Genomic DNA, 20535 nt, shown 5'->3' with positions numbered 1-20535 from the left:
GACGCTGCACCCACACAGTCCCTGCTGGCACCGGGGTCAGGGATGGCAGGGAGTGCCCTCACCATACAGGAACTCCTGACAGGAACTGAGATTTCTGCTGGAACACTGAGTTACCAGTTTTCTTTTAATCAGAGGTAGCAGCAAAAACAGGGAAGTCTCTAATGCAGATAATTTGTAAAGTAGCAGCTTTATTTGTAATGAATTCATGTCTGCAACCAGTTTGCTAGTTTGTCCAAAATTCTGCATTCCATTACATTCAGACTTTAATTAGTTCTAGGGCATTACACCATCAGAACTGTGCCATATTTCACACTTACAGCAGTTTTCAGCTAAATCTAAGAGGCAGGTTTTAATAACTCATTTGCTAAATCAGAAAATCTGAGCATTTTAAAGACAGATGAATTCTCTAAACAGAGGAGATGACCCTACAAGTGTTGTTCTGCTGAAGAAACACGTGCAGATGATGTTTTTACTACTGTGAAATGAATAAATCTGATTCAGGGATCTAATTAGCTATTGTAATGCCTCACAGACACTAGTCTTTATCACAGAGAGAGGAAATTAGGACCATATGCTTTTCTTCTTTCTTCTCTGTGCTCTCTGCCTACTTAAAAAAAAAGCCATTCAAAAAATACCAAACAACACAGACCAGCAGTAGGGACAGAATGCACACAGCAAAGACAGAGAAATCACTAATTAACATCAATTATGTTTTCCCAAAATCAAGCTAGAGAAGCCTCCTTATGGCTGCTCCTGAAGAGCCTTGAGACTGCTGTAAAGCAGAGACTGAAGGCCATCAGGAATCACAATGCATTGTGTTATCTCACTGTGCTCTAGAGCAGAGATGCTGGAGGATTAATGGCAATTTCCTCCTCTCTCCTCGATTTACACACGGAAACTTTTTTTTTTTAGGAACAGCTGGGGAGAAAAGCTGGATTCTTTCTGTCCCATCATTTATAAATTTAGGAACATAACTTCCCCCAGCTACTGCAGAATCATAGAATCATTAAGGATGGAAAGGGCCTCCAAGATCACCAAGTCCAGCTGTTGATCCAGCACCACCATGTTCATCACTAAGCCATGTCCCCAGGTGCCACACCCACGTGGGTTTTGGCCATGTCCAGGGATGGGGACTGCACCCTTGCCCTCATTTACGGAGCATGCAGGGCAAAGGCTGCTGGCCCTGCAGCCAGGACAGCTGTGCTGCTCAGGGCTGACTGCTGCCTTGTGGAGAAATGGCATTCAGGGAGACTCTGGCGTGGTGGTCACCCTAAAAACAACCTTGGGTAACCACACGCCAGGTGGTGCAACCACATCCAGCCCAGGTGGCCTGGCTGACAAAGGATTGATCAAAAGCAGCTGCAGAACTGAGAGGTTCTGAGTATCTGCACAGAACTGAGAGGAACAGCACTTTTGGAGCTTCTAAGAACTGAAATATCCCAGGCTGTAACATGACAGCAAAGAACACTGCACTGCTTTGCCCTGCACTTACAAAACACAGTATTTGGAAGCTTTCTCAATTTCCTCAGTTGCACACATAACCTGTTCCTTCCAAATCTGCTACTTCCAAATCTTCTCCACCTTTCCACTGGCCACGCATGGTCTGGATAGTCCAGGGGGCAAATGAGGGGAGGTAGAGGATAATGAAGAGCAAAAAGGTGAATGCAGAAATATCTGTTGAAATGGGGTCTAGCTGTACCACTGGTGTGCACTACAAGCTGCTAACCATGGCCAAATTAATGGCTCTCAACACAGTTCCCACCCACCTGCAGCACTACAAAGCACATTTTGTTAATCTGCCATCCTTCCTTTATTCCAGGGGAAGGTAGGTAAAAATCACTGGGATATCACCACTAAGCAAACTGCTGCTTTGTCATTTCCTTTTTTCTTTTCCCCCACTGTCATTTCAGGATTTCCTATCTTATGTAACCTGGAACATGGGGAATCGGAGAACATCCAGCCAGCCTTGCCTTGGGCACCAGGGACTGAGCTTCCCAGCCCTTGGTGCTTCATGTGCTCATTTACAAACAAATGCTAACAAGCACTGAAATCTGCTATTCTGAGTCAGTAACTCCCTAAATACACTGGAACAAACACAAATCAGGATCAAGCTGCATGCCAGCCTATATGAATATTTCATATACTCATTCTCCTCAGAACTTTTTTCACACACTGAGAATTTATCCTAAACACCCTCACAAGTGGATGTAATGGGGAACACCATGCACAGAACATCCCTACAAAGAAAATCCATGTGGTGCTAGTCTTGTGAGCCTCCAAAACCAGCATGCCTTGTTTACTGCAGATCACTTCACTTCCAGGGAGGTACTACAAAAACCACCTAGGCATTGTGGTCTTGACTGACAGGATGAGTTTAAAAAGTATTAAAACACACTCTCTCCAGAGTGGAAGTCAGTGAAATCTGCAGCCAAAACCAGTTGCTGAGCATACCAAGAGAAACTCTATGGAGCAATGAGACATCAGGATCCTGCAGCACAAACAAATCCCAGAGCTGCAGGGACAGCAAATTCCCACTCCTCAAACACATTTAGGAATCTGGAAATAACTGCAAATATCTCTTTGGAAATGAAATAGATGTTTCCCCTGGGAGACCCCCCCAGCCCCAGGCTGGCCTCACCGACGCAGCGCGTGCCCTCCTCGTTGGAGTGGTACCCTCGGCTGCAGCTCAGCATGTTCCTCTGGCACGTGTAGGACCCCACGGTGTTGATGCAGTTGAATCCTGGCTTACAGGGCTCAGGGAGAGACGTGCACTCATTGATATCTGGTGGAGAACATGAACAGAGCAGTGAGAGATGCTGTGTAACCCTTCTGGTCTGCTTTCTTCCAACTGTCACTTCTTTTTCTTCACTTCAGTTTCTCGTGCTACAAAGATATGGCTGATGAAGGTCTGCTGTGGGGATAGCTCCAAATTCAACATGCAAGCATGGGCAGCAGCATTAAGCTCACAGCAGGGTTTACAGAAAACTCCAGCTCCAAGGGGTCAGTGCACAGCTCCCAAGAGGCCCAGGAGCTGCAGCACAGGGCACAGACCCTGCTGCTCACACTCACCCACACAGTTGCCCTCGGGGTCCTGCAGGAAGCCATCCATGCAGCGCTGCTTTGACTCACAGTAGAAGGAGCCCTCTGTGTTCTGACAAACAAAGTTCACCTTGCAGCTGTGAGTTCCTCTCTGGCACTCATCGATATCTGTTCAGCACACAAAACACCACACTGGGGTGAGCTCAGCTCTACCCTTCAGTGGCCTTCATGGCCAGCTAACCTCCAGAAAGGAAATTAGGAGGCATTATTTCAACAGACACGTGTTACCAATGGGAAATATGAGGGTTAAGTGTGTGTGCTGTTGGACATCACTTCAGGATTTGTCAGGTCCTGCAGCAAATTTGATTCAAGTCCCTACTGACTCATTCACAGCATCTCTCGCAACCCACAAATACCAAAATATCTGCAGTTTTTTACAGGCTACTGTAAAACAGTTTGTAAATATAATAATCCTCTGTAATCTATTTTCAAGACTAGAAAGTAAATTAGATTAGTAATAAATGTTAGAAATGCTCTAGAATCAGCCAACAGAACAAGGCATTCACAAAACAGCCTCTTCAAGTAAACCAAGCTTTATTTATGACAGCTGTTTATAAAGGGAGATTTCTGGTAATTTCTATTTTATGGCTTTATGTTCTACATCAAAAGCTAAGCTCTTTCCTTAGGCATCTCTTACTGCAGCTGTCAGGAAACTGTAAAACATGTAAGTGTAAATAACAGTGAGTTTTGCCCTGAAGGCAGGGCACGTGTGTCCCTTACACACTCCTGTGCTGCTGTGAGCACTGATGTTCCCTTCTTTGTTAGTCACCTACAGGGACAGGGGGGATGAAGAATAACTTCTTAACCCATTCCAAATGGTTACATGTAAATAAATGATGACAAGGATTCTGAACGCAGGAAAGATGGGGCTGTCAGCCCCATGTTCCATTCAGGCTGGGAATTTTTGCTGGAATCATCAGCAAACAGCATCAGCTGAGCCAGGTAGAGGAGCTAAGGGGGATTCCTCCTTTAGGGAGATGTCAAATCCTAATTCAGAAGGTTTTATCCATGTTCTAAGTAATTTACAGTTATCCCTGGAAACCATTTCAAATGAGTGAATGTGCAGGAAGAGCCTGTAAAGCCCAACACCTCCATGATGAGCAGCCTTTTTTAGCTGCAGCGCTGGTATCACAGAGCAGCAAGACCAGAATGCTCTGCAATCCTTTCCCTCTCCGTGTGAGAGCTGAGGACCTTCCCTTACCCACACACTCGCCGTCCTTCAGCTCGTGGCCGGGCTGGCAGCTCAGCTCCTGCAGGCAGCGGAAGGAGCCCATGGTGTTGACACAGTGCTCTCTCCTCTGGCAGGTGTGTCTCTCTGTCACACACTCGTTGATGTCTGTGAGGAAGAGGGAACAAATCAGTGCCAGAGGGTGCCAAGGGATCTCCCTCTTCCTGCTCTTCTGGAGGGAGCAGAAAGCTCAGATGAAGGACACTCAATACAGGCTTTGTTACAGGGCTCTGATGATGGAAGATGCTTTTAGTCCAGGCTCTTTAGTTAGCACAGAGTGACTGAAGAGACACAAATTTCCTCCTCCTCCCCTCTTCCCAAATGCCATGGGGATGGTGCAGGCACTGGGGACGGGGATGGACAGAACTGAGGAAAGGCAGGGTGGGCAGAGGATTGATGACCAGCTGGTGGTGAAGGGATGGGAACTCCTGGACAAGGGAATGAGAAAGGGATTATGGCCCTTGCTTCTCTCCAGAATTCCACAGCCCAGGCCACTGAGCAGCCCTGCTGCCTTAGGCCAGGCTGCCAGGGGCTGCTGGGGGAGCACAGCCCAGCGATGGGAGCTGAGGCTGCCTGCTGAGCTGGGTCATGTTGACACCTATTCCCTAAGGAATACAGCACTGGGACTGGATATGCAGGAACTCATGGAGAGGAACTCTGATAGCTCAATCAAGTCTGGAAATTTGTATTTAGAGCTTTAAAGAGATTTGATTTCAGCAAGTGGAGTAGTGAAAAAGTTCTTTTTAAGAAATCACTTGAACACAAGATTGCAGAGCATGGGACAGGGAAGGAATATGAAACACCTTTAAAATTATATGTTTTGATAGGCTTGGATGAAATAATCTAAAATTCAGGTTTTGCTTATGTTAATAATGAAAGCTAGAACAGCATGATGAGCAAATACTTAGAAGCAACAAAAAGGGGCAGAGACTGGGAAGAGAAATTTTCTTGCCAACCTCCACAAAACCTCACACATTCCCAGTTCTATATAAAGCTAAGAATTGCTAGAGCTAACAAAAGCCAAATGTGACCAGCACCATTACCAGTCCTCTGGCTGCTCTGTGCATGAAGCTGTTTTCATACTACACAATAAAGCAAGTATTGTTTAAATCAGATTTTATTTTGGCTGGTAGAACAAATTTTCATTCTCAGATAAGTACATCAATATATGACTTCTCCTGTGGAGCACGAAAACAGGAAAAGCCATTCGAGAAGATTTTTGTATTTAAAAATGTGTCAGCTGGTTTTCTAGCAAAGAAATGAGGAGAAGCACCAAAACCCTTCAGTTCCTGGTGGGTTTGGATAACTGATGATGTGCAATGAGTTTTCCAAGACCTGCATTAACTTGTTTACATTCCACTTCTCACTTATTCCTATTTTCCTTTTTTTTTTTTGTTTTTCTCATTGTTTGCCATTGCCACTCTCCACATGCTCTGGGCTTGCTTTCCAAAGCACCTGGTTAATCCACAGCAAGGTCCTGCCCATCACCTGGATCTCTTTCCACCTGTCCCACATGAAGTCTGAGCTCCTGCACTGAGGGGCAGGTCCTTGCCTGCCCCAAAGTTCCTGCAGGGTTATGTCCCCCTGATGCCTGTGTAGTTTCCCACTTTCTATTAATTGGTATTATCACAATGGAGTAGAGTAAGAGTAATTTCAGAAGTGATCTTGTGGGGGTAGCAAAACCCCCCCCACATGCTGGGAGATGAATGTGAGGTGCTGTGGTAGATCCCTCTCACCTACTTAGTTCTTTAAATATTTTGATTTTTTTAGAAATTTATTTTAGAGGAAACCAGCAATGGATGGCCACTTAATAGCACCCAAAGCACTGCAAGACTTTCTGCTGGCTGTACCACAGATCTGAGATTATCTGCTCTTGCAAACCACAAAAAGGCTCTCACATAAACAAACTGACAGCATCACACTGCAGCTCATGAGCTTGAGTCAGTCCAGCACCATGTCAAAAGAGAAAGTATGTTTGTGACATATGAACCAAAGAGGGTAGGAGGCATTCCATGTGATCAGCAGGTGGATATTGAGTAACAGGCATAAAAAAAAAGTTGTGATTTAACAGAGAGAAAAAAAATCTAATATGATTTCATGTTTTGTCTATGTTTTTGATTCAATTTTCAAACCTTTGAGTGCTTGAAAAAATATGCAGAACTAGCTGGAACATATCTGAGGAAATTAAAATGATGGAAACTGGCAGATTACAAAGCAGTGTTCTCATTTTCAATGGAAGTTTTGTGCACATGAGACACTGACAAGTCCTACAGCCTGACTGTGAGCTGGGCTGAGCTGCAAGGCTTAAACCCTGAGCCATGGCCAAGCAAAGTTCAGCTCTGCCTGTTCAGAGTCAGGGCAGGAGCCCCTGGCTGTGCCATCAGGCCAGCTGCCATCCCACCACAGTCCCCTGGCCACTTTAGCACGCAAACATGCCTGGTTTTGTTAATTTTTCTAAACAAATTCCTAAATTTGCCATAGAATCCAGAGTGCCCATGACCTGTCTCCCTCCAGTCCTGGAGCCAACTCCACAAGTCAGTAAGATGCTTGACAGAGCACTAGGAATAACAGGAGTTATGTTTTCAGTCTCAAACACAGCTAATTCCAACACTGGACCAGCTGTGGGATTCATCTAACCCAATTAAGGCTCCGAGGGAGGGTAAGATGATGTTTTCTTTAAAAAATAGGGAAAAGAGGAAAAATAACTCAGTACTATACTGAAAACAAGTCACACGGTTAATTTTTGAGGAATCTACTCAGTCTCTGTGTGTGGCAGCAACATTCCTCACTTTATGTCAGCAAAACCCAGAATGAAATGCAATCATATAATAACTCTTTTTTTCCACAGAACTGTTGCTGAAAACAGCAACACACACACGATCCCTGAGCACATCTGTTGCACCTAAGAGCTGGCATTTCTGCCATCAACATTTTACCTACTGCTATTTATTTCAATATGCACTTTGACATCAAAACCTCATTTTGATGCACTTTCTATTAAAAAAGTGAAATTCAGACTTTTCTTGTGCTGCATCTGCAGTTTCTCATTATTTTTTCCTCTTCAAATCACCTCAGCTCTGTTGGCTTTATGGGACACATCTGTGCAATGCAGGCACTTTGTTATTTTGCAACCACCCACCCTGTGGGTCCAGGAATAAAGAGACCATGTCCTGCTCCCTGTCAGGAGGGAACCGAGGTGGGAGTAGCAAAGGCAGGAGCAGAGCTGTCACCCAGTGCAGTGGGTGGTGGGAATGACTTTGCCTCAAAGTCACCAGAAAAGCAACACCCAGCCTGGCTCTTATCTCTGAAGAACACAGAGCTTCTAGCCCAAAGGCATTTCAGTGTCTGCTCCCAAGGACACACAGAGGGCTGTGTGAGAGCTGTTTAAACAGCTGGGGACTCCTCTCTGTGCATGGCTGGCTTCTGGGAAATCCTGGCTGTCTGCTCCTGAATGCACCTGGAGTTATAATTCCCCACCTCTGACTAAAGGGAACTCCACAGATCAAAGATTACCAGCTGCTTTGTGGCTCTGCAAAGATTGTTCCTCCCGTCCCTAAAACATGCACAGAGTAACATCCTTAAACCAACAAGAATTTGCAAACTAATTACCAAAGGTTTTCTCCTGGTGTTTGAGACAGTTCAAGGTGGAGAGCAAGCTGTTAGGCTGGAAAAGGATACCCTAGGAGAACAAGGCAGTGAGCAAAACACAAACCACAGTGTATGCCTGTGGCTTTCCCCTTCGACTACAAAAGTAGGAAAAAATGTTAAACATGGCAAATGTTCTGGTGGCACCACACACAGAGCAGAGCTGGATGGGAGCAGGCAGCACACACAAAAAGGGAAGGTTTTTAGGTTATTTAAAAGGATACCTGTAAAAACTGCCCTGCATTAGAGGAACACAGAAGTTTGGTGTTCAGTAAGGGAGAAGAGCTTCACAAATGAGAGTTGTGTCTTTGCTTTCATGAGTAGTGCCTGAGGTTTATCTGGTATCAGCCATAATCAAACTGTTCCAATGTCATGGGGCAGAGGGAGAACGTGAGACAAAGGAAGCACCTGGCACAGCAGCTCCTGCCAAGGCTGCAGACACAGGCACTGGTTTAGTCTCAGAACACTCCTGGGAGAGGTGAAAAAGGACAGATCCATCCTTCCTGCACCATCCAGGGAAAACATCAGGGGGTTCAGTGGCAGGAGTCGGGAGCAGAGCTCGAGGAGGGGCCGTTCCTGGAGCTGCCAGGCTCCTGAGCAGGAGTGTGGGGCCTGCTGCAGGCTCTGGGCACACCCTGGGCACCTCCAGCACCAGCTTCAGCTCAGGCCTGAGCTGTCTCATAAAGGCCTCTTTCCTTACAGTGCTGCTCTCTCAGCCATTTCACTGGAACCAAATAATTTCATTAGTTTCCCATTCCTACCAGTGCTTCTGATTTCAAAATAAATAGTAATAACAACTAAAAAATAAAAATCCAGTGTCAACAATTTAAGGAACACCCAAAAGGCGGTAAATCACAGTTCTTCTCTGGATTCTGACACTGCAGAAGTTTTCCTCCTCATGCCCAAATGCCACACGGTGCTTATTAACCAGATGGGATCACAGAGCTTTAAAGACAGGAACAAAACCAAAGCTGTGGTGGTCAGAAAAAGAGTGTTATACATGTAGGGAGGAGGACAGGGGTGGAAGAGAGCTCTGCATTCACACAGGACGTTACAGCCATGAGCACTGATGCTTTCATGGATGACTGGAGGTCTCCAGGTGCTCCATTTTTCCAGGCAACGCTCCTGCTGCCTCCTAACCCAGCCTCTAGAAAAATACCCAAAAAAGAAACTATTTCACATAAACTGAGGTCCTGGCTGCTGGAAGCAAACTAAATCTCATAAATACACTTGTAAAAATTGATTGGTTTCTTCCATGAATTCAAACAGCAGGGATGATCCAGCAGAATTGTGATGCATCTTTGACTTTTACACAAAGAAATTTATGCCAGAATCAACAAAGGACTCATGAATTTTAAAATGCCCTCCTTTTGGAATGGATCTTGTCGAGTGCCTGGACTCACATGGATTCTTGAGCTGTATTTCTGAAGTTCTGTTGTTTGGTGGTGCCTAGAACTTGGCAGTACTGAACTGTGCAGAGAGATCAGCTGCTCTGACCCCTGAGCTCAGTCTGCAGCCAGCAGAGCTGCTGTGCTCCCCACCCTGCGGGCTCGGGGCTCCTGCTCAAGGGTACCTGCACCCTGAGATGGCTGGGAAACACCAAACAGCACACAACTCATGAGGTGAAGGGCTGAGCAAATGGTGCATGTGTGATGTGTGTTTGTGCTGAGTGGCTCTGAGATGTCAGATGCAGGGATGGTGGGGAGGTGTTGCAGAGCATGGAGAGCTGTGATGCTGAGGGAGGGCGTGTGCCTCTCGTCTTACCAACACATTTCCTATGCCTGTTGAGAATAAAGCCCTCTGCACACATCCCACTGTGGCTGACACAGGAGAATGATCCCAGTGTGTTCTCACATAACTGTCCGCTGGAACAAGCCTGAGCACCTGTGAGGCACTCATCCAAATCTACAGCAGCACGGGGCAGCCAAAAGGGAAAAACAGAACTCCATTAGAACAGTCCTGAAATGAAACAACATTTCTTTCACGCCGGGGATGCCGAGATGAAGTGGGCTGGAGCTCCCACATCAGCACCAGGCTGCAATACATGCAGTGTTACACTGAAAATAGGGCTGGAATAAACCCTTGGAGATCATTCAGTCCTTGCTCACACTCCTGTACTTTTGCCATTCCAGAAAGAAATGTCCTTAAAAACAGGCAGGCATTCACACAGAGACAGAGCACACTCCTTGAAAGAAACCTGTTACAGTGCACCACCCTCACCATCAGATCCTGACTTCAACAGAGATTATAAACGTCCCTTGCCAATGTTTAAACTCACTGCTTCCACTGACAAATACAAATTTTTTCATTTCCTGTAGGAAAACGAGTGCCTTGAAATGCCCCTTTTGATGCTGACATTAATTAATCAAATTAGCTTCCAGCACACTTGGGTAAGCAGCGCACTGTGAATGTTTCATCTGGTGATATTAAAATCCCATTTTCTTCACAGACTGTCTGGAATTTTATGAAAATGATTTGTTATTCAATAAGATCTAAGATTAAGAGTGATGTGGATCATTTGTGAGCAATTCTGAGCATTGGGAGCTCCTGCTTGTATTTCACTGTTATTGCTCCCTTACTTAGAGATTTATAATTAAGGTTTGTCACAGGACATGGCTTCTGATCCCCAAGCCCTCCCTGGGCAAACACATCCCTTGTGACTACTCAAGAATGTCCATTTTAAATGTCTGTAATGTGAATGGTGAGAACACAGCTTTGGAATTCACTGCTCATCTCTGGGCAGGCCAGAGCTCCAGCAGCAAATGAACACCTGGAGCTGGCCCAGCTCCCATGGCATGTCCTGCCTCAGCTGTGAAGCCTCCCTGAGTTCAGGTTTCCAAGGCAAGAGGAGCTAAAAGCAAACAGAGCAGATGCCAGGGCAGAGCTGTGCCCTGAGGGCGCCCAGGACAGCAAAGGTGTCCTGCTCGCTGCTCCTGCTCCCAGCCAGAGTGCTGAGCGTCCACAGCTGTGCACACAGAGCCTGGGGAGGAACCTCAGTGGGAAGAGAAACCCGAAGGGCTGTAAAAAAGCCTGCAACGTCAGAGGAGAAAAGCACCAGCCCAGGTCTGCCTCCACCTCGCTGGGTAACAGCCACGCTGTGCTTCAGGAGGTATCTGTGGGGCAGAACTGGGATTCCTTCTGCCAAATGGTCTCTCTGGTGGCACTGCAATTCCCAACTCTGAAAATGAGGAACAGCCAGGGCTGTGAGGTACACAAACATTTAACCATGGCTCTGTGGGGAGCCCAAAGCACTCACCTTCACAGGAAACCCCATCAGCCATGAGCGTGTAGCCAGCCATGCAGGAGCACACAGCATCTCCATCCACGATGTTGCATAGGTGCTTGCAGGGGCCATTATCTGCACAACACAAAATTGCACAGTGCATCAGGACGCCCAGCACAGATCAGCTGCAATTCCACACTGCCAGGCCAGCCAGGCACAATCCCAGCTCAGGCAAGGGCAACCAGCCTGGAACCAACCTGTCCAGGCAGCCCTGAGCACTGCTCACACCCTGCTGCTGCACACAGACACAGCTGGCCCCTCCTGCCTGCACTGCTCACACCCATCCCTGCACTGCTCACACCCATCCCTGCACTGCTCACACCCATCCCTGCACTGCTCACACCCCTGCACGGCTCACACCCATCCCTGCACGGCTCACACCCATCCCTGCACTGCTCACACCCATCCCTGCACTGCTCACACCCCCCTGCACTGCTCACATCCCCTGCACTGCTCACACCCATCCCTTCCCTGCACTGCTCACATCCCTGCACTGCTCACACCCATCCCTGCACTGCTCACACCCATCCCTGCACTGCTCACACCCTCCCTGCACGGCTCACACCCCCTGCACTGCTCACACCCATCCCTGCACTGCTCACACCATCCTTGCACTGCTCACATCCCTGCACGGCTCACACCCATCCCTGCACTGCTCACATCCCATCCTGCACTGCTCACACCCATCCCTGCACTGCTCACACCCCCCTGTACTGCTCACATCCCCTGCACTGCTCACACCCATCCTGCACTGCTCACACCCATCCCTGCACTGCTCACACCCCCCTGCACTGCTCACACCCCCTGCACTGCTCACACCCATCCCTGCACTGCTCACACCCATCCTTGCACTGCTCACACCCATCCTCACTGCTCACATCCCCTGCACTGCTCACACCCATCCCTGCACGGCTCACACCCATCCTGCACTGCTCACACCCATCCCTGCACTGCTCACACCCATCCCTGCACGGCTCACACCCCCTGCACGGCTCACACCCATCCCTGCACGGCTCACACCCATCCCTGCACTGCTCACACCCATCCCTGCACTGCTCACACCCATCCCTGCACTGCTCACACCCCCCCTGCACTGCTCACACCCCCCCTGCACTGCTCACACCCCCCTGCACTGCTCACACCCATCCCTGCACTGCTCACACCCATCCCTGCACTGCTCACACCCATCCCTGCACTGCTCACACCCCTGCACTGCTCACACCCATCCCTGCACTGCTCACACCCATCCCTGCACTGCTCACACCCCCTGCACGGCTCACATCCCCCATGCACTGCTCACACCCCCCTGCACTGCTCACACCCATCCCTGCACTGCTCACACCCATCCCTGCACTGCTCACACCCATCCCTGCACTGCTCACATCCCTGCACTGCTCACACCCCCTGCACTGCTGCACTGCCCACCCCAGCCTGAGGAGCAGTGGGGAACAACCCTGGAAGCAGAGAGCAGCCTCACATTTCTCCCTCGGGTTCCCCCTGACAATTTCTCAGCCTTGTGCCACAGCAACAGATTAAAGCTGTGCACTGAAATCAGACCTGAGGAGGGATGAGAGAAGTTTTATTCTGTCTCTAAACATTCCTCTGCAACTGACACCTCCAACGAACCTTTGCACTTGTCCTGCTCTTCCTGCAAGGACACCACGAGGATGGGCTGGGAGGGAGAAGCTACTGGAGGGATGGTGGCTTCAGCTTCCAGCCTGGTCATCTGTCCTCTGTCAGGATCTGCAAGGCAAGGGAGGATCAGGGACAGCACCATCCCCACCAGACACCCCACAGCAAGGGGTGAATCCCTTTCATCCCACTCCATCATGGTTTGGAGAAGGAAACAAATATCATGGACACAGATTAGAGAGGCTGGCTGACAATAACTTCTGTAAAGTACTGCAATATCTGAATAAACTACAAAGCACTATTTTCATTTTTAAAACATTTGCTGTATTTTAAATACACTGCCTGTCTTTCATTTGGAATTTGATGGAAAAAAACCCAAGCTTTGACCTTATCCTGTCCATCCTATTTCAACACAGACAAACAACAAACATATTTACAAGCGCGGGGTACTTTGGAATGACTTTTGTACAGCCAAGTGGAAAACATGACAGCTGCTGTCTGCCACTAATATTTTCAACAGACAGTAATGTAAAAGGTATCAGGAAAAAAGAGCTCTGTTACATCAATAAGAGTATCAGTATCATCAAAATAGAAGCCTAAATCCATAGGGCTAAATTGTCCCTTAAGAGGGATGTGTCCTGTCCCCACTGAGTTCAAGGGTCACCTGGAGCAAAGTGTGATCCCCAAAACAGTGACAACCTTAAATGACTAAGGGTGACTGCAGTGCAGGTTTGGGGTGTGGGAAGAGTGATTTCCTTAAACAAATGAAGTCAGCACGGACACATAAAAGGCTGTGGAACAGAGACAAACAAAATTCACCTGCTTGGGGCACAGCCTGAATGATTTCCCCAGGAATGCCCAAGATGGGCACAGACACACAGGGACAAGGAGAACTGAAAGGCCACTCTGCCATGTATGGTTCAGCCAAGCAAAGCCACTGAGGCTGCCAGTCCCCTCCCTGACCCTCCCTCAGCCTGGCACAGCAAAGGCAGCACCAGCCCTCCCTGCCCTGGCCCCTGCCATGCATCTCTGGGGTCCCACGGCTGTGCCCTGCCCCTGTCACAGTCCCATTCCCCAGGTGAGCTCTGCAAACCCCTCTGCAGCCCTGGGCACAGCCCTGCACATCTGCAGGAACATGACTTCCCAGATCACAAGGTGTTTCACCCAGAACCTCAGCAGAGGCACTGCTGGGAGAAGAACCGCAAAGCAAAACCATAAATACACTCCAGGTGAGCAATGAGGCCAAATTCTGCAGTGCTAAAATAAGAACTTTCTTTGCCTCTTTTGGATTAGGTTCCTTTCCCAGAATTTTAATATAAGCAGAGCAGACAGCTGCCACAGGAACAGTCAAATGCATTCCTGAGGTAACACCACATTGAGAAGGATGACATACAGAATGCTCGTTGTTTGGCTTGGGCAGAGGATTAGAAGCCTAAGGAGCTCTGTCATTGCATGGAAACACTGCTTTTGCTTGTTAAATAACAGAAAGCACTTGTAACTAATATGAGGTTTCAATTTTCTGGGTTATCTGACTTGAAATTGTGCCATTGGAGAACTCCACACATCAAAACAACTACAACACAAGTGACTTTCTTTTCCAGACTTCCATCACACTAGACAAATTTGGAGTTTGTTATCACTGAAGGATGTTAATGATTTTAGATTAAAATCAAAGCTCAGGAAGCAATGCTGTCTGTCTGAACTGAGTTAAGTTTATCTAAACTTATCTAAAGAAAACCTAATTGTGACATATAAAATTAATCTGAGAACAGGTATTTCTTAAAAAATCTTTACAAATCCCCTTCTGAAAAGTGCAAACACTCTTGTTTTGAACATATGAAACACCATCCTTATCCCATACCACCAAACACAAAAATAAGGTGTAACTGAGTGTCCTAAATTACCATTTTTCTTTATATTTTACAATTTCTACAGAACACATCCATGCATCAACACCGATTAAAAAAGAGAAACTGTAGAGAAACTAAAGAAAAGCTTGGCTGATGAGTGCAGGTATAAAGATACTGCCCTTCATGTCTCTTTTCTCACCTGGAGAGCAGCTGGTGCCATCCTCCTGCAGGGTGAACTCTGGGAAACACGAGCACTTGTAGGAGCCCACGGTGTTGATGCACAGGTGCTGGCACAGCTCCCCCCCATAGAGCAGACACTCATCCAGGTCATCTCCTGGCAGGTTATTGGACAGCTCAGCCTCACTGCTGATGGACAACGCTTCGTGGTGATCCTCCCTCTCTGAAACTACAGCAGAACATGTCTGACAGCTGTTCTGGCCTTGGCACTGCACACAACAGGGTGGGTGGGCACAAAATGCCAAGGAAAGTCATATCTACCCAAAACAGCTACTGCAAGGATAAGAACAAAGGAACCCATCCTGGAGATAACACCGTTGTGCTGGAGGGCCACCTCCCCCTTCCCCAGGGCTGCAGGGACAGATTTTACAGAGCCACTGAGAAACAGTCACAGGGGAGGTCACAAGCTGACCTTCCACATCACTGCCAACCCCATTCCCACTGACATTTGAACTAAGGCACTGTGCTGAGCCCCAGCTGAAACTGGCCCCACACTGAATTCCAAATTTCAGGAGGAGTTATCCAATTGGTTTGGAAACTTTCCAACATCACAATTTGTTGGCTTCTCCTATATTAGCATCAGCAGCGGCCTGGGAGCCACTGAGCAGTGACATGGCTGTCCTTCCTACTGCCTTTAAACACCAGCCAGAGCTGGAGCACCACCTGCTTCTATTCCTGACCAAGTATTTCTGTGACATTAAAATGAATCCTTAACTGAGTTTCTCAGTCAACTTTTCTTAAACACACAACGCCAAAGCTCCTTGCTCAGTGAGGTCTCAGGTATATTTAGGGATGAGATTCTTTGCTTTCTCCAACCTGCCTTAGGAACAAGGCAATCTGTGCTAGATCTTGAGAGGAAAGCAGCTGTGCCCCTGATGCCCTGCTCCCTCCAGCAGCTTGCTGAAGGCCCGTGTGAGGCAGAGCCCTCGGTGACAAAAGGACACTCACCCTTCTCGGGGGTCACCGTGGGCACGGGCTCCGGATGCCGTCTGATCTCGGGGTGCACGAAGTGATCCCCCCCTTCACAGCAGGACAGCATCACGTGGCTGCAGGGGTAGCCCAGGTTGATGTTGGACTCGCAGCTCTTCCCCTCGCTCCTCAGGCGCAGGCCCAGGCTGCAGCAATCACAGCATTGCTGCAAGACAGGGGAACGTCAGCCACCAGCACTGGGAATGTCTGTCAGCCACCAGCACTGGGAATGTCTGTCAGCCACCAGGATTTAGAAGCACTGAGCAAACTGCCAGGGCAATGGTGGAGTCCCCACACCTGGTTCAAAAAAGTGTGTGGATGTGACACTTGAGGACATGGTTTAGTGGTGAACAGGGCAGTGGTGCTGGGTTTACAGTTGCACTTGATGGTCTTAGGGGCCTTTTTCCACCTTAACAATTCTATTCTGTGATTCAACACAGCTTCAGGGATGAGTCCACACACACCTGGAACTGATTTGCAGTTTCCTAAGCAGTGGAGCATCTGGAAAAACATTTGGAGTGTGGACAGTTGTAAATATCAAAGCTTTACTTGTGCTTGTTTTTGCCATTCTGCACCAACGGGTCAACTGCAGCCACAACAAACACAAAGTCTGGCTGTGCCAGTGATTTCAGCAGCTCCACATGCCAGGAAGGAGTGGTGCTGCACATCTTGCTCCCCCCCAGGCCTTGCCTGTGTCTAGTATGAACAGAAATTATAAACAAAATAATAGAGATCTGCACCTCTTTGCATTAGAGCTCAAACCATGGTCAGTTTGAAGCTGTGTGACAGGAACTGGAAATAATGTGCACAGACATGAGGGTCAGCAGCATCCCAGCCCTGAGAGTGCCAGTAAAGACTCTCCTCTCTGCACTACAGCCCTGCTCTGACCTTTCATTACCTGGCTGTGCTGGACAGCATCCTGCTGGGACTGGCTGGAGGGAGGCCAGGCTGTCTTTGATGAGCTCTGTGCCTTTCTTTCCTTCCTCAGAGTACCTGAACAGCAGCCTCGCTGACATGTTCATCTCCCACCTCTTGCAGTTTGCTCTGCTGCAGGTGGCAGGCAAAACCTGTGTGCTGCTTTACTCAGTCCCAGACAAATCTACTGCACAGTCAGGCCACAAAAGGGCATCAGATAAATGATACCAAACTCAAAAAGTCCACAGTGTGGATGCACAGTGGATACCTAACCAAGCTGGGAAGCTGAGGAGCTGAATCTGCTGCAGAGACAACAGGGGTCACACCTGAGCTGGAGATGCCTTTGTGGATTTGAATTTGTGTCCTCTCACCCCTAATTTATTTATTTATTTGTTCGTGTATTTTAGCGTATTAGGTATGTATTTAGGTATTTATATACCATGTTTCACTGCCAGAAAAGCACAGAGTCTCTTTCCCTCTGCAGCTCCTTTGAGAGTCACCCACTCACTCAGAGTTTGCAGCCACACTGGAGGAGCCTCCCTGAGCCCAGAGAGGAGACTCCAGCCTGTTCAAACACTCACCCTGTGTAAGGGGGTCAGACACAGGAAATGAGGGGCAGGATTTGAGCTGGCAGCAGGAGCTCCAGGGACAGAGCAGTTGCCAGGAGGGAGATCCCTGAGCTGAGAAGGCTCAAAGAGAAGCAGTGCTCTAAGGAGCATGGAAATGAGGAGGGATCACTTCCCATCATTAGAAATCCTAGGTGGGCATTCCCATTAATCCAGAGCCTGTCTCCTGCAGGGAGATGCATCCACTGCCAGCTCAATGCTCAGGAACTCTTCTCCTGAGCCCCTTTTTTCAGGACAGCACTGGGGTTTTGTGAGCACTTCACACTCAGTGCAGAGCCTGGCATGTTCAGCCAGCACTGATGGCTGCAGCTTACATTTTATGGCCCTGCTTCCTAATCTGAGAAATCCCCAAACACCATAAACAGCAGACATTACTCACATCTGCAAATATGCACAGCCATAAGGAGCTCCCTTCACATGCCCAAATACATTTGTGAAAAATTATTTACACTATAAGCCTTGAAGAGGATGAATTATTTTGCACACTAAATAGGCTTAAATTATCTTTTCAAATGAATATTAAAAAAAAAAAAAAACAAAAACAAACCAAAAACCAAAACCCCTAGCAATAATGAATTGTGGTCATGCTAGAAAAGAGAAAATTCCTCTTGCCATCCTCCCCAAATCCAGAACTCTCAAATTCGAATTTTATGAAAACAAATTCTCTTTCTTTGTCTTTTGTTTTAGCTCAGTTTTGTCACCTTCAATATGCAAAACAGAAGTTCAAGATAATACATGTTTTTACTGAATTACTGTAAAATGTGCAATATATGCCTTGAAGACCCCAGCTTCTTTCAGTCATACTTTGATTAACAATTTATCCCATGTGCAGGCATGACAGAGAGTATTAAATCAGTCATACATCTTTAGGCAGACATATTTTCCAGGTGAACAAAACTGTCTCATTTTCCAGTGGAAAAACTTGTTCTCTGAAAAGTTCCTTCTAAAATGAAAAAATTGGAATGCCTCGACTTTCTGTAAGCTGCTTTTCGAACTTCCCAGGAATTCTATAACTGATTTAATAGCAAATAAGCTTGCAATTGAGGAACCCACCTTGAGAACCATTCTTTGGTTCACAGCTTTCTGCATTCCCCTCAAAACTATTAGCTGGAATTCTGCATAATTGGATTTACCATGGTGGAGTCTCCATCCACTAGGAAAAATCCCTAAGCCTGTGCTTTTGGTGTAAAGAGTAAATAACAATTAAAGCACCCAAAGATTAGGTTGATTTAGCACAGGCTGAACTCCTGGATCTGAAAGACCAGCACTGCCACATTCACCTTGAAGCAAAAGGTGAAAACATCTAAAACGCCTGAAGACCTGCAAATGTTTGTAACCTGGAGATAAAACCCTGGCTTTTGGCAAGACAGAGTAAATATCTTGCTGGGTTTTGAGGCAATTAATGAACCTTTCCACGTTCCAGACAAACTTTTTTGATTTATGCCGCAGGATTTCCTAAGAGCAGACAGATCAGGGGAAACACCACTATGGACTGTCAGCATCTTCTGCCAGATCCCCTCTGAAACAATGTTTAACTACAATAAAATTAGAAAACCTTTCTTGTAATACAAAGCATTAAAAAGCAGTACAAAGCTGGATTATTTTGTATTACAGCAGTACATACTGCAATGTTAACGTAATACGAAGTCTCAACAGTCTCAATATTTATTGATTTTTTCAAGCAGTAACTGCAATGACTCAAGAGCTAAACGAGCTAAATAGGTGAGCAAAGCTGTTCAGTAATTTTGCTGTCTCAGATGGTTTATCTTAAAAGAAAAATCCTACTGGAACTGGCATGAGGAACCATTCCACGAGAGTATTTTGTCACTGGTTTCAGCTCAGCCAGGAATGATGGAGCTCTCCCTCCCCACCTCTGCCTGAGGAATGGCATGTGTAATCAGGTTGACTCCACAGCCTGGCTCTGCCTGGCATGCAAACAACCCCTGGTGAAAACCTAAGAATAACAGTTCTGTCACATTTCAGACATATTAATGTCTTCTCCTGAATGCACAAATTCTCCTTTTACTCTAATGACAGACTTCAGACCCAAATTAGCAATGGTTCTGAAGATGACAAATCAGCACAGCTAATTAACCCTTAAACCCTGCAGTGGATGTCCACATTCCCTGCTTTTCCAGGGAACAATTATCTTGGAGAATCTGCGATGTAAAAGAAAAGATAGAACTAATCGGGTTCCTGCTGAGCCCAGGAAGCTGCACTTAAGCTGAGCTATAGCTATGTAAATTATGATCAGAGGGAAATGAATTCTGAAAGGCACTGTTCTGGTGAAAACAGGACAAGTGAGCTGCTGAATCTTCAAACTGGTTTAAATTGGTTTGGCTCCACTGGTTCTCATAAAGCAAATCTCATTTATCTAAGCAGAGGCTGTGGCTCAGGATTTGTGATTTGTGCTGTCCATTAACACTTTGCCTTTATTTATGAACAAAAGCTTCCATCATCATCTAAATGCTTGTTCATCTAGTCCAGCATTGTGCAGAACTGGGAAAGGGGGCTGCAATTCAACACTGGAGCCAAGCAAAGCACCCAGTAATGGGTTTCACATTATAGCTTCAATTAAGTTTTGCCCCATCATTTTCTAAATTCTTCTACGCTATAGATATAAAAACTAAAATGGACTTTTCACCTACTTCCAAAGCGAGGAAGCAAAAGCAATACAGCCAGTTAGGTCTACAAAATGGAGATGGAAATTAATTCAAAACAACATTACCGCAAAGTTTTAAAAGGGGCTGCAAACTGAAATGCAAACAGCACCATTTCACTGCCACATTCCTGCAAGTTCATCTTTTCTGTGCCCCACAGGAATGCAGGAACAGATCCCTGCTGAGGCAGGAGGACCTTACACACCCACAGAGGAGCTCACCTTGTAGGAGGAGCCCGCGCAGGGGTCGCTGTCCTCGGGGCCACACGTGTCCCCCTCCTTGGCGGCCACCATCCCGGCCAGGCAGCTGTTCTCCCTCACCGTGGACACGCAGCACTGCTTCTGGGCAATCCTGCAAGGGCCAGGGACACTGTCACACAGCCCAGGACACT

The 20535-nt window shown here is 47.1% G+C and overlaps 1 protein-coding gene across 1 annotated transcript in view; it reads right to left on the bottom strand.

Moving 5' to 3' along the window:
- Positions 1-20535, bottom strand: part of FBLN2 (fibulin 2) — a 70857-nt gene that overhangs the window by 10776 nt on the left and 39546 nt on the right. The window contains exons 3-10 of the mRNA XM_036390697.2: positions 20366-20495; positions 15923-16109; positions 14937-15143; positions 12882-12998; positions 11229-11330; positions 4301-4435; positions 3070-3207; positions 2639-2782 (exon numbers count right to left, since the gene is read on the bottom strand). Coding sequence (XP_036246590.1) covers positions 2639-2782; positions 3070-3207; positions 4301-4435; positions 11229-11330; positions 12882-12998; positions 14937-15143; positions 15923-16109; positions 20366-20495 — 1160 coding nt within the window. The remainder of the gene's footprint in view (positions 1-2638; positions 2783-3069; positions 3208-4300; positions 4436-11228; positions 11331-12881; positions 12999-14936; positions 15144-15922; positions 16110-20365; positions 20496-20535) is intronic.

Source organism: Molothrus ater, chromosome 11 (genome assembly GCF_012460135.2).
Source record: "Molothrus ater isolate BHLD 08-10-18 breed brown headed cowbird chromosome 11, BPBGC_Mater_1.1, whole genome shotgun sequence".
NCBI lineage: Eukaryota > Metazoa > Chordata > Aves > Passeriformes > Icteridae > Molothrus > Molothrus ater.
The sequence above is the reverse complement of the archived record's forward strand: the minus strand, read 5'-3'. Positions and strand labels throughout refer to the sequence as shown.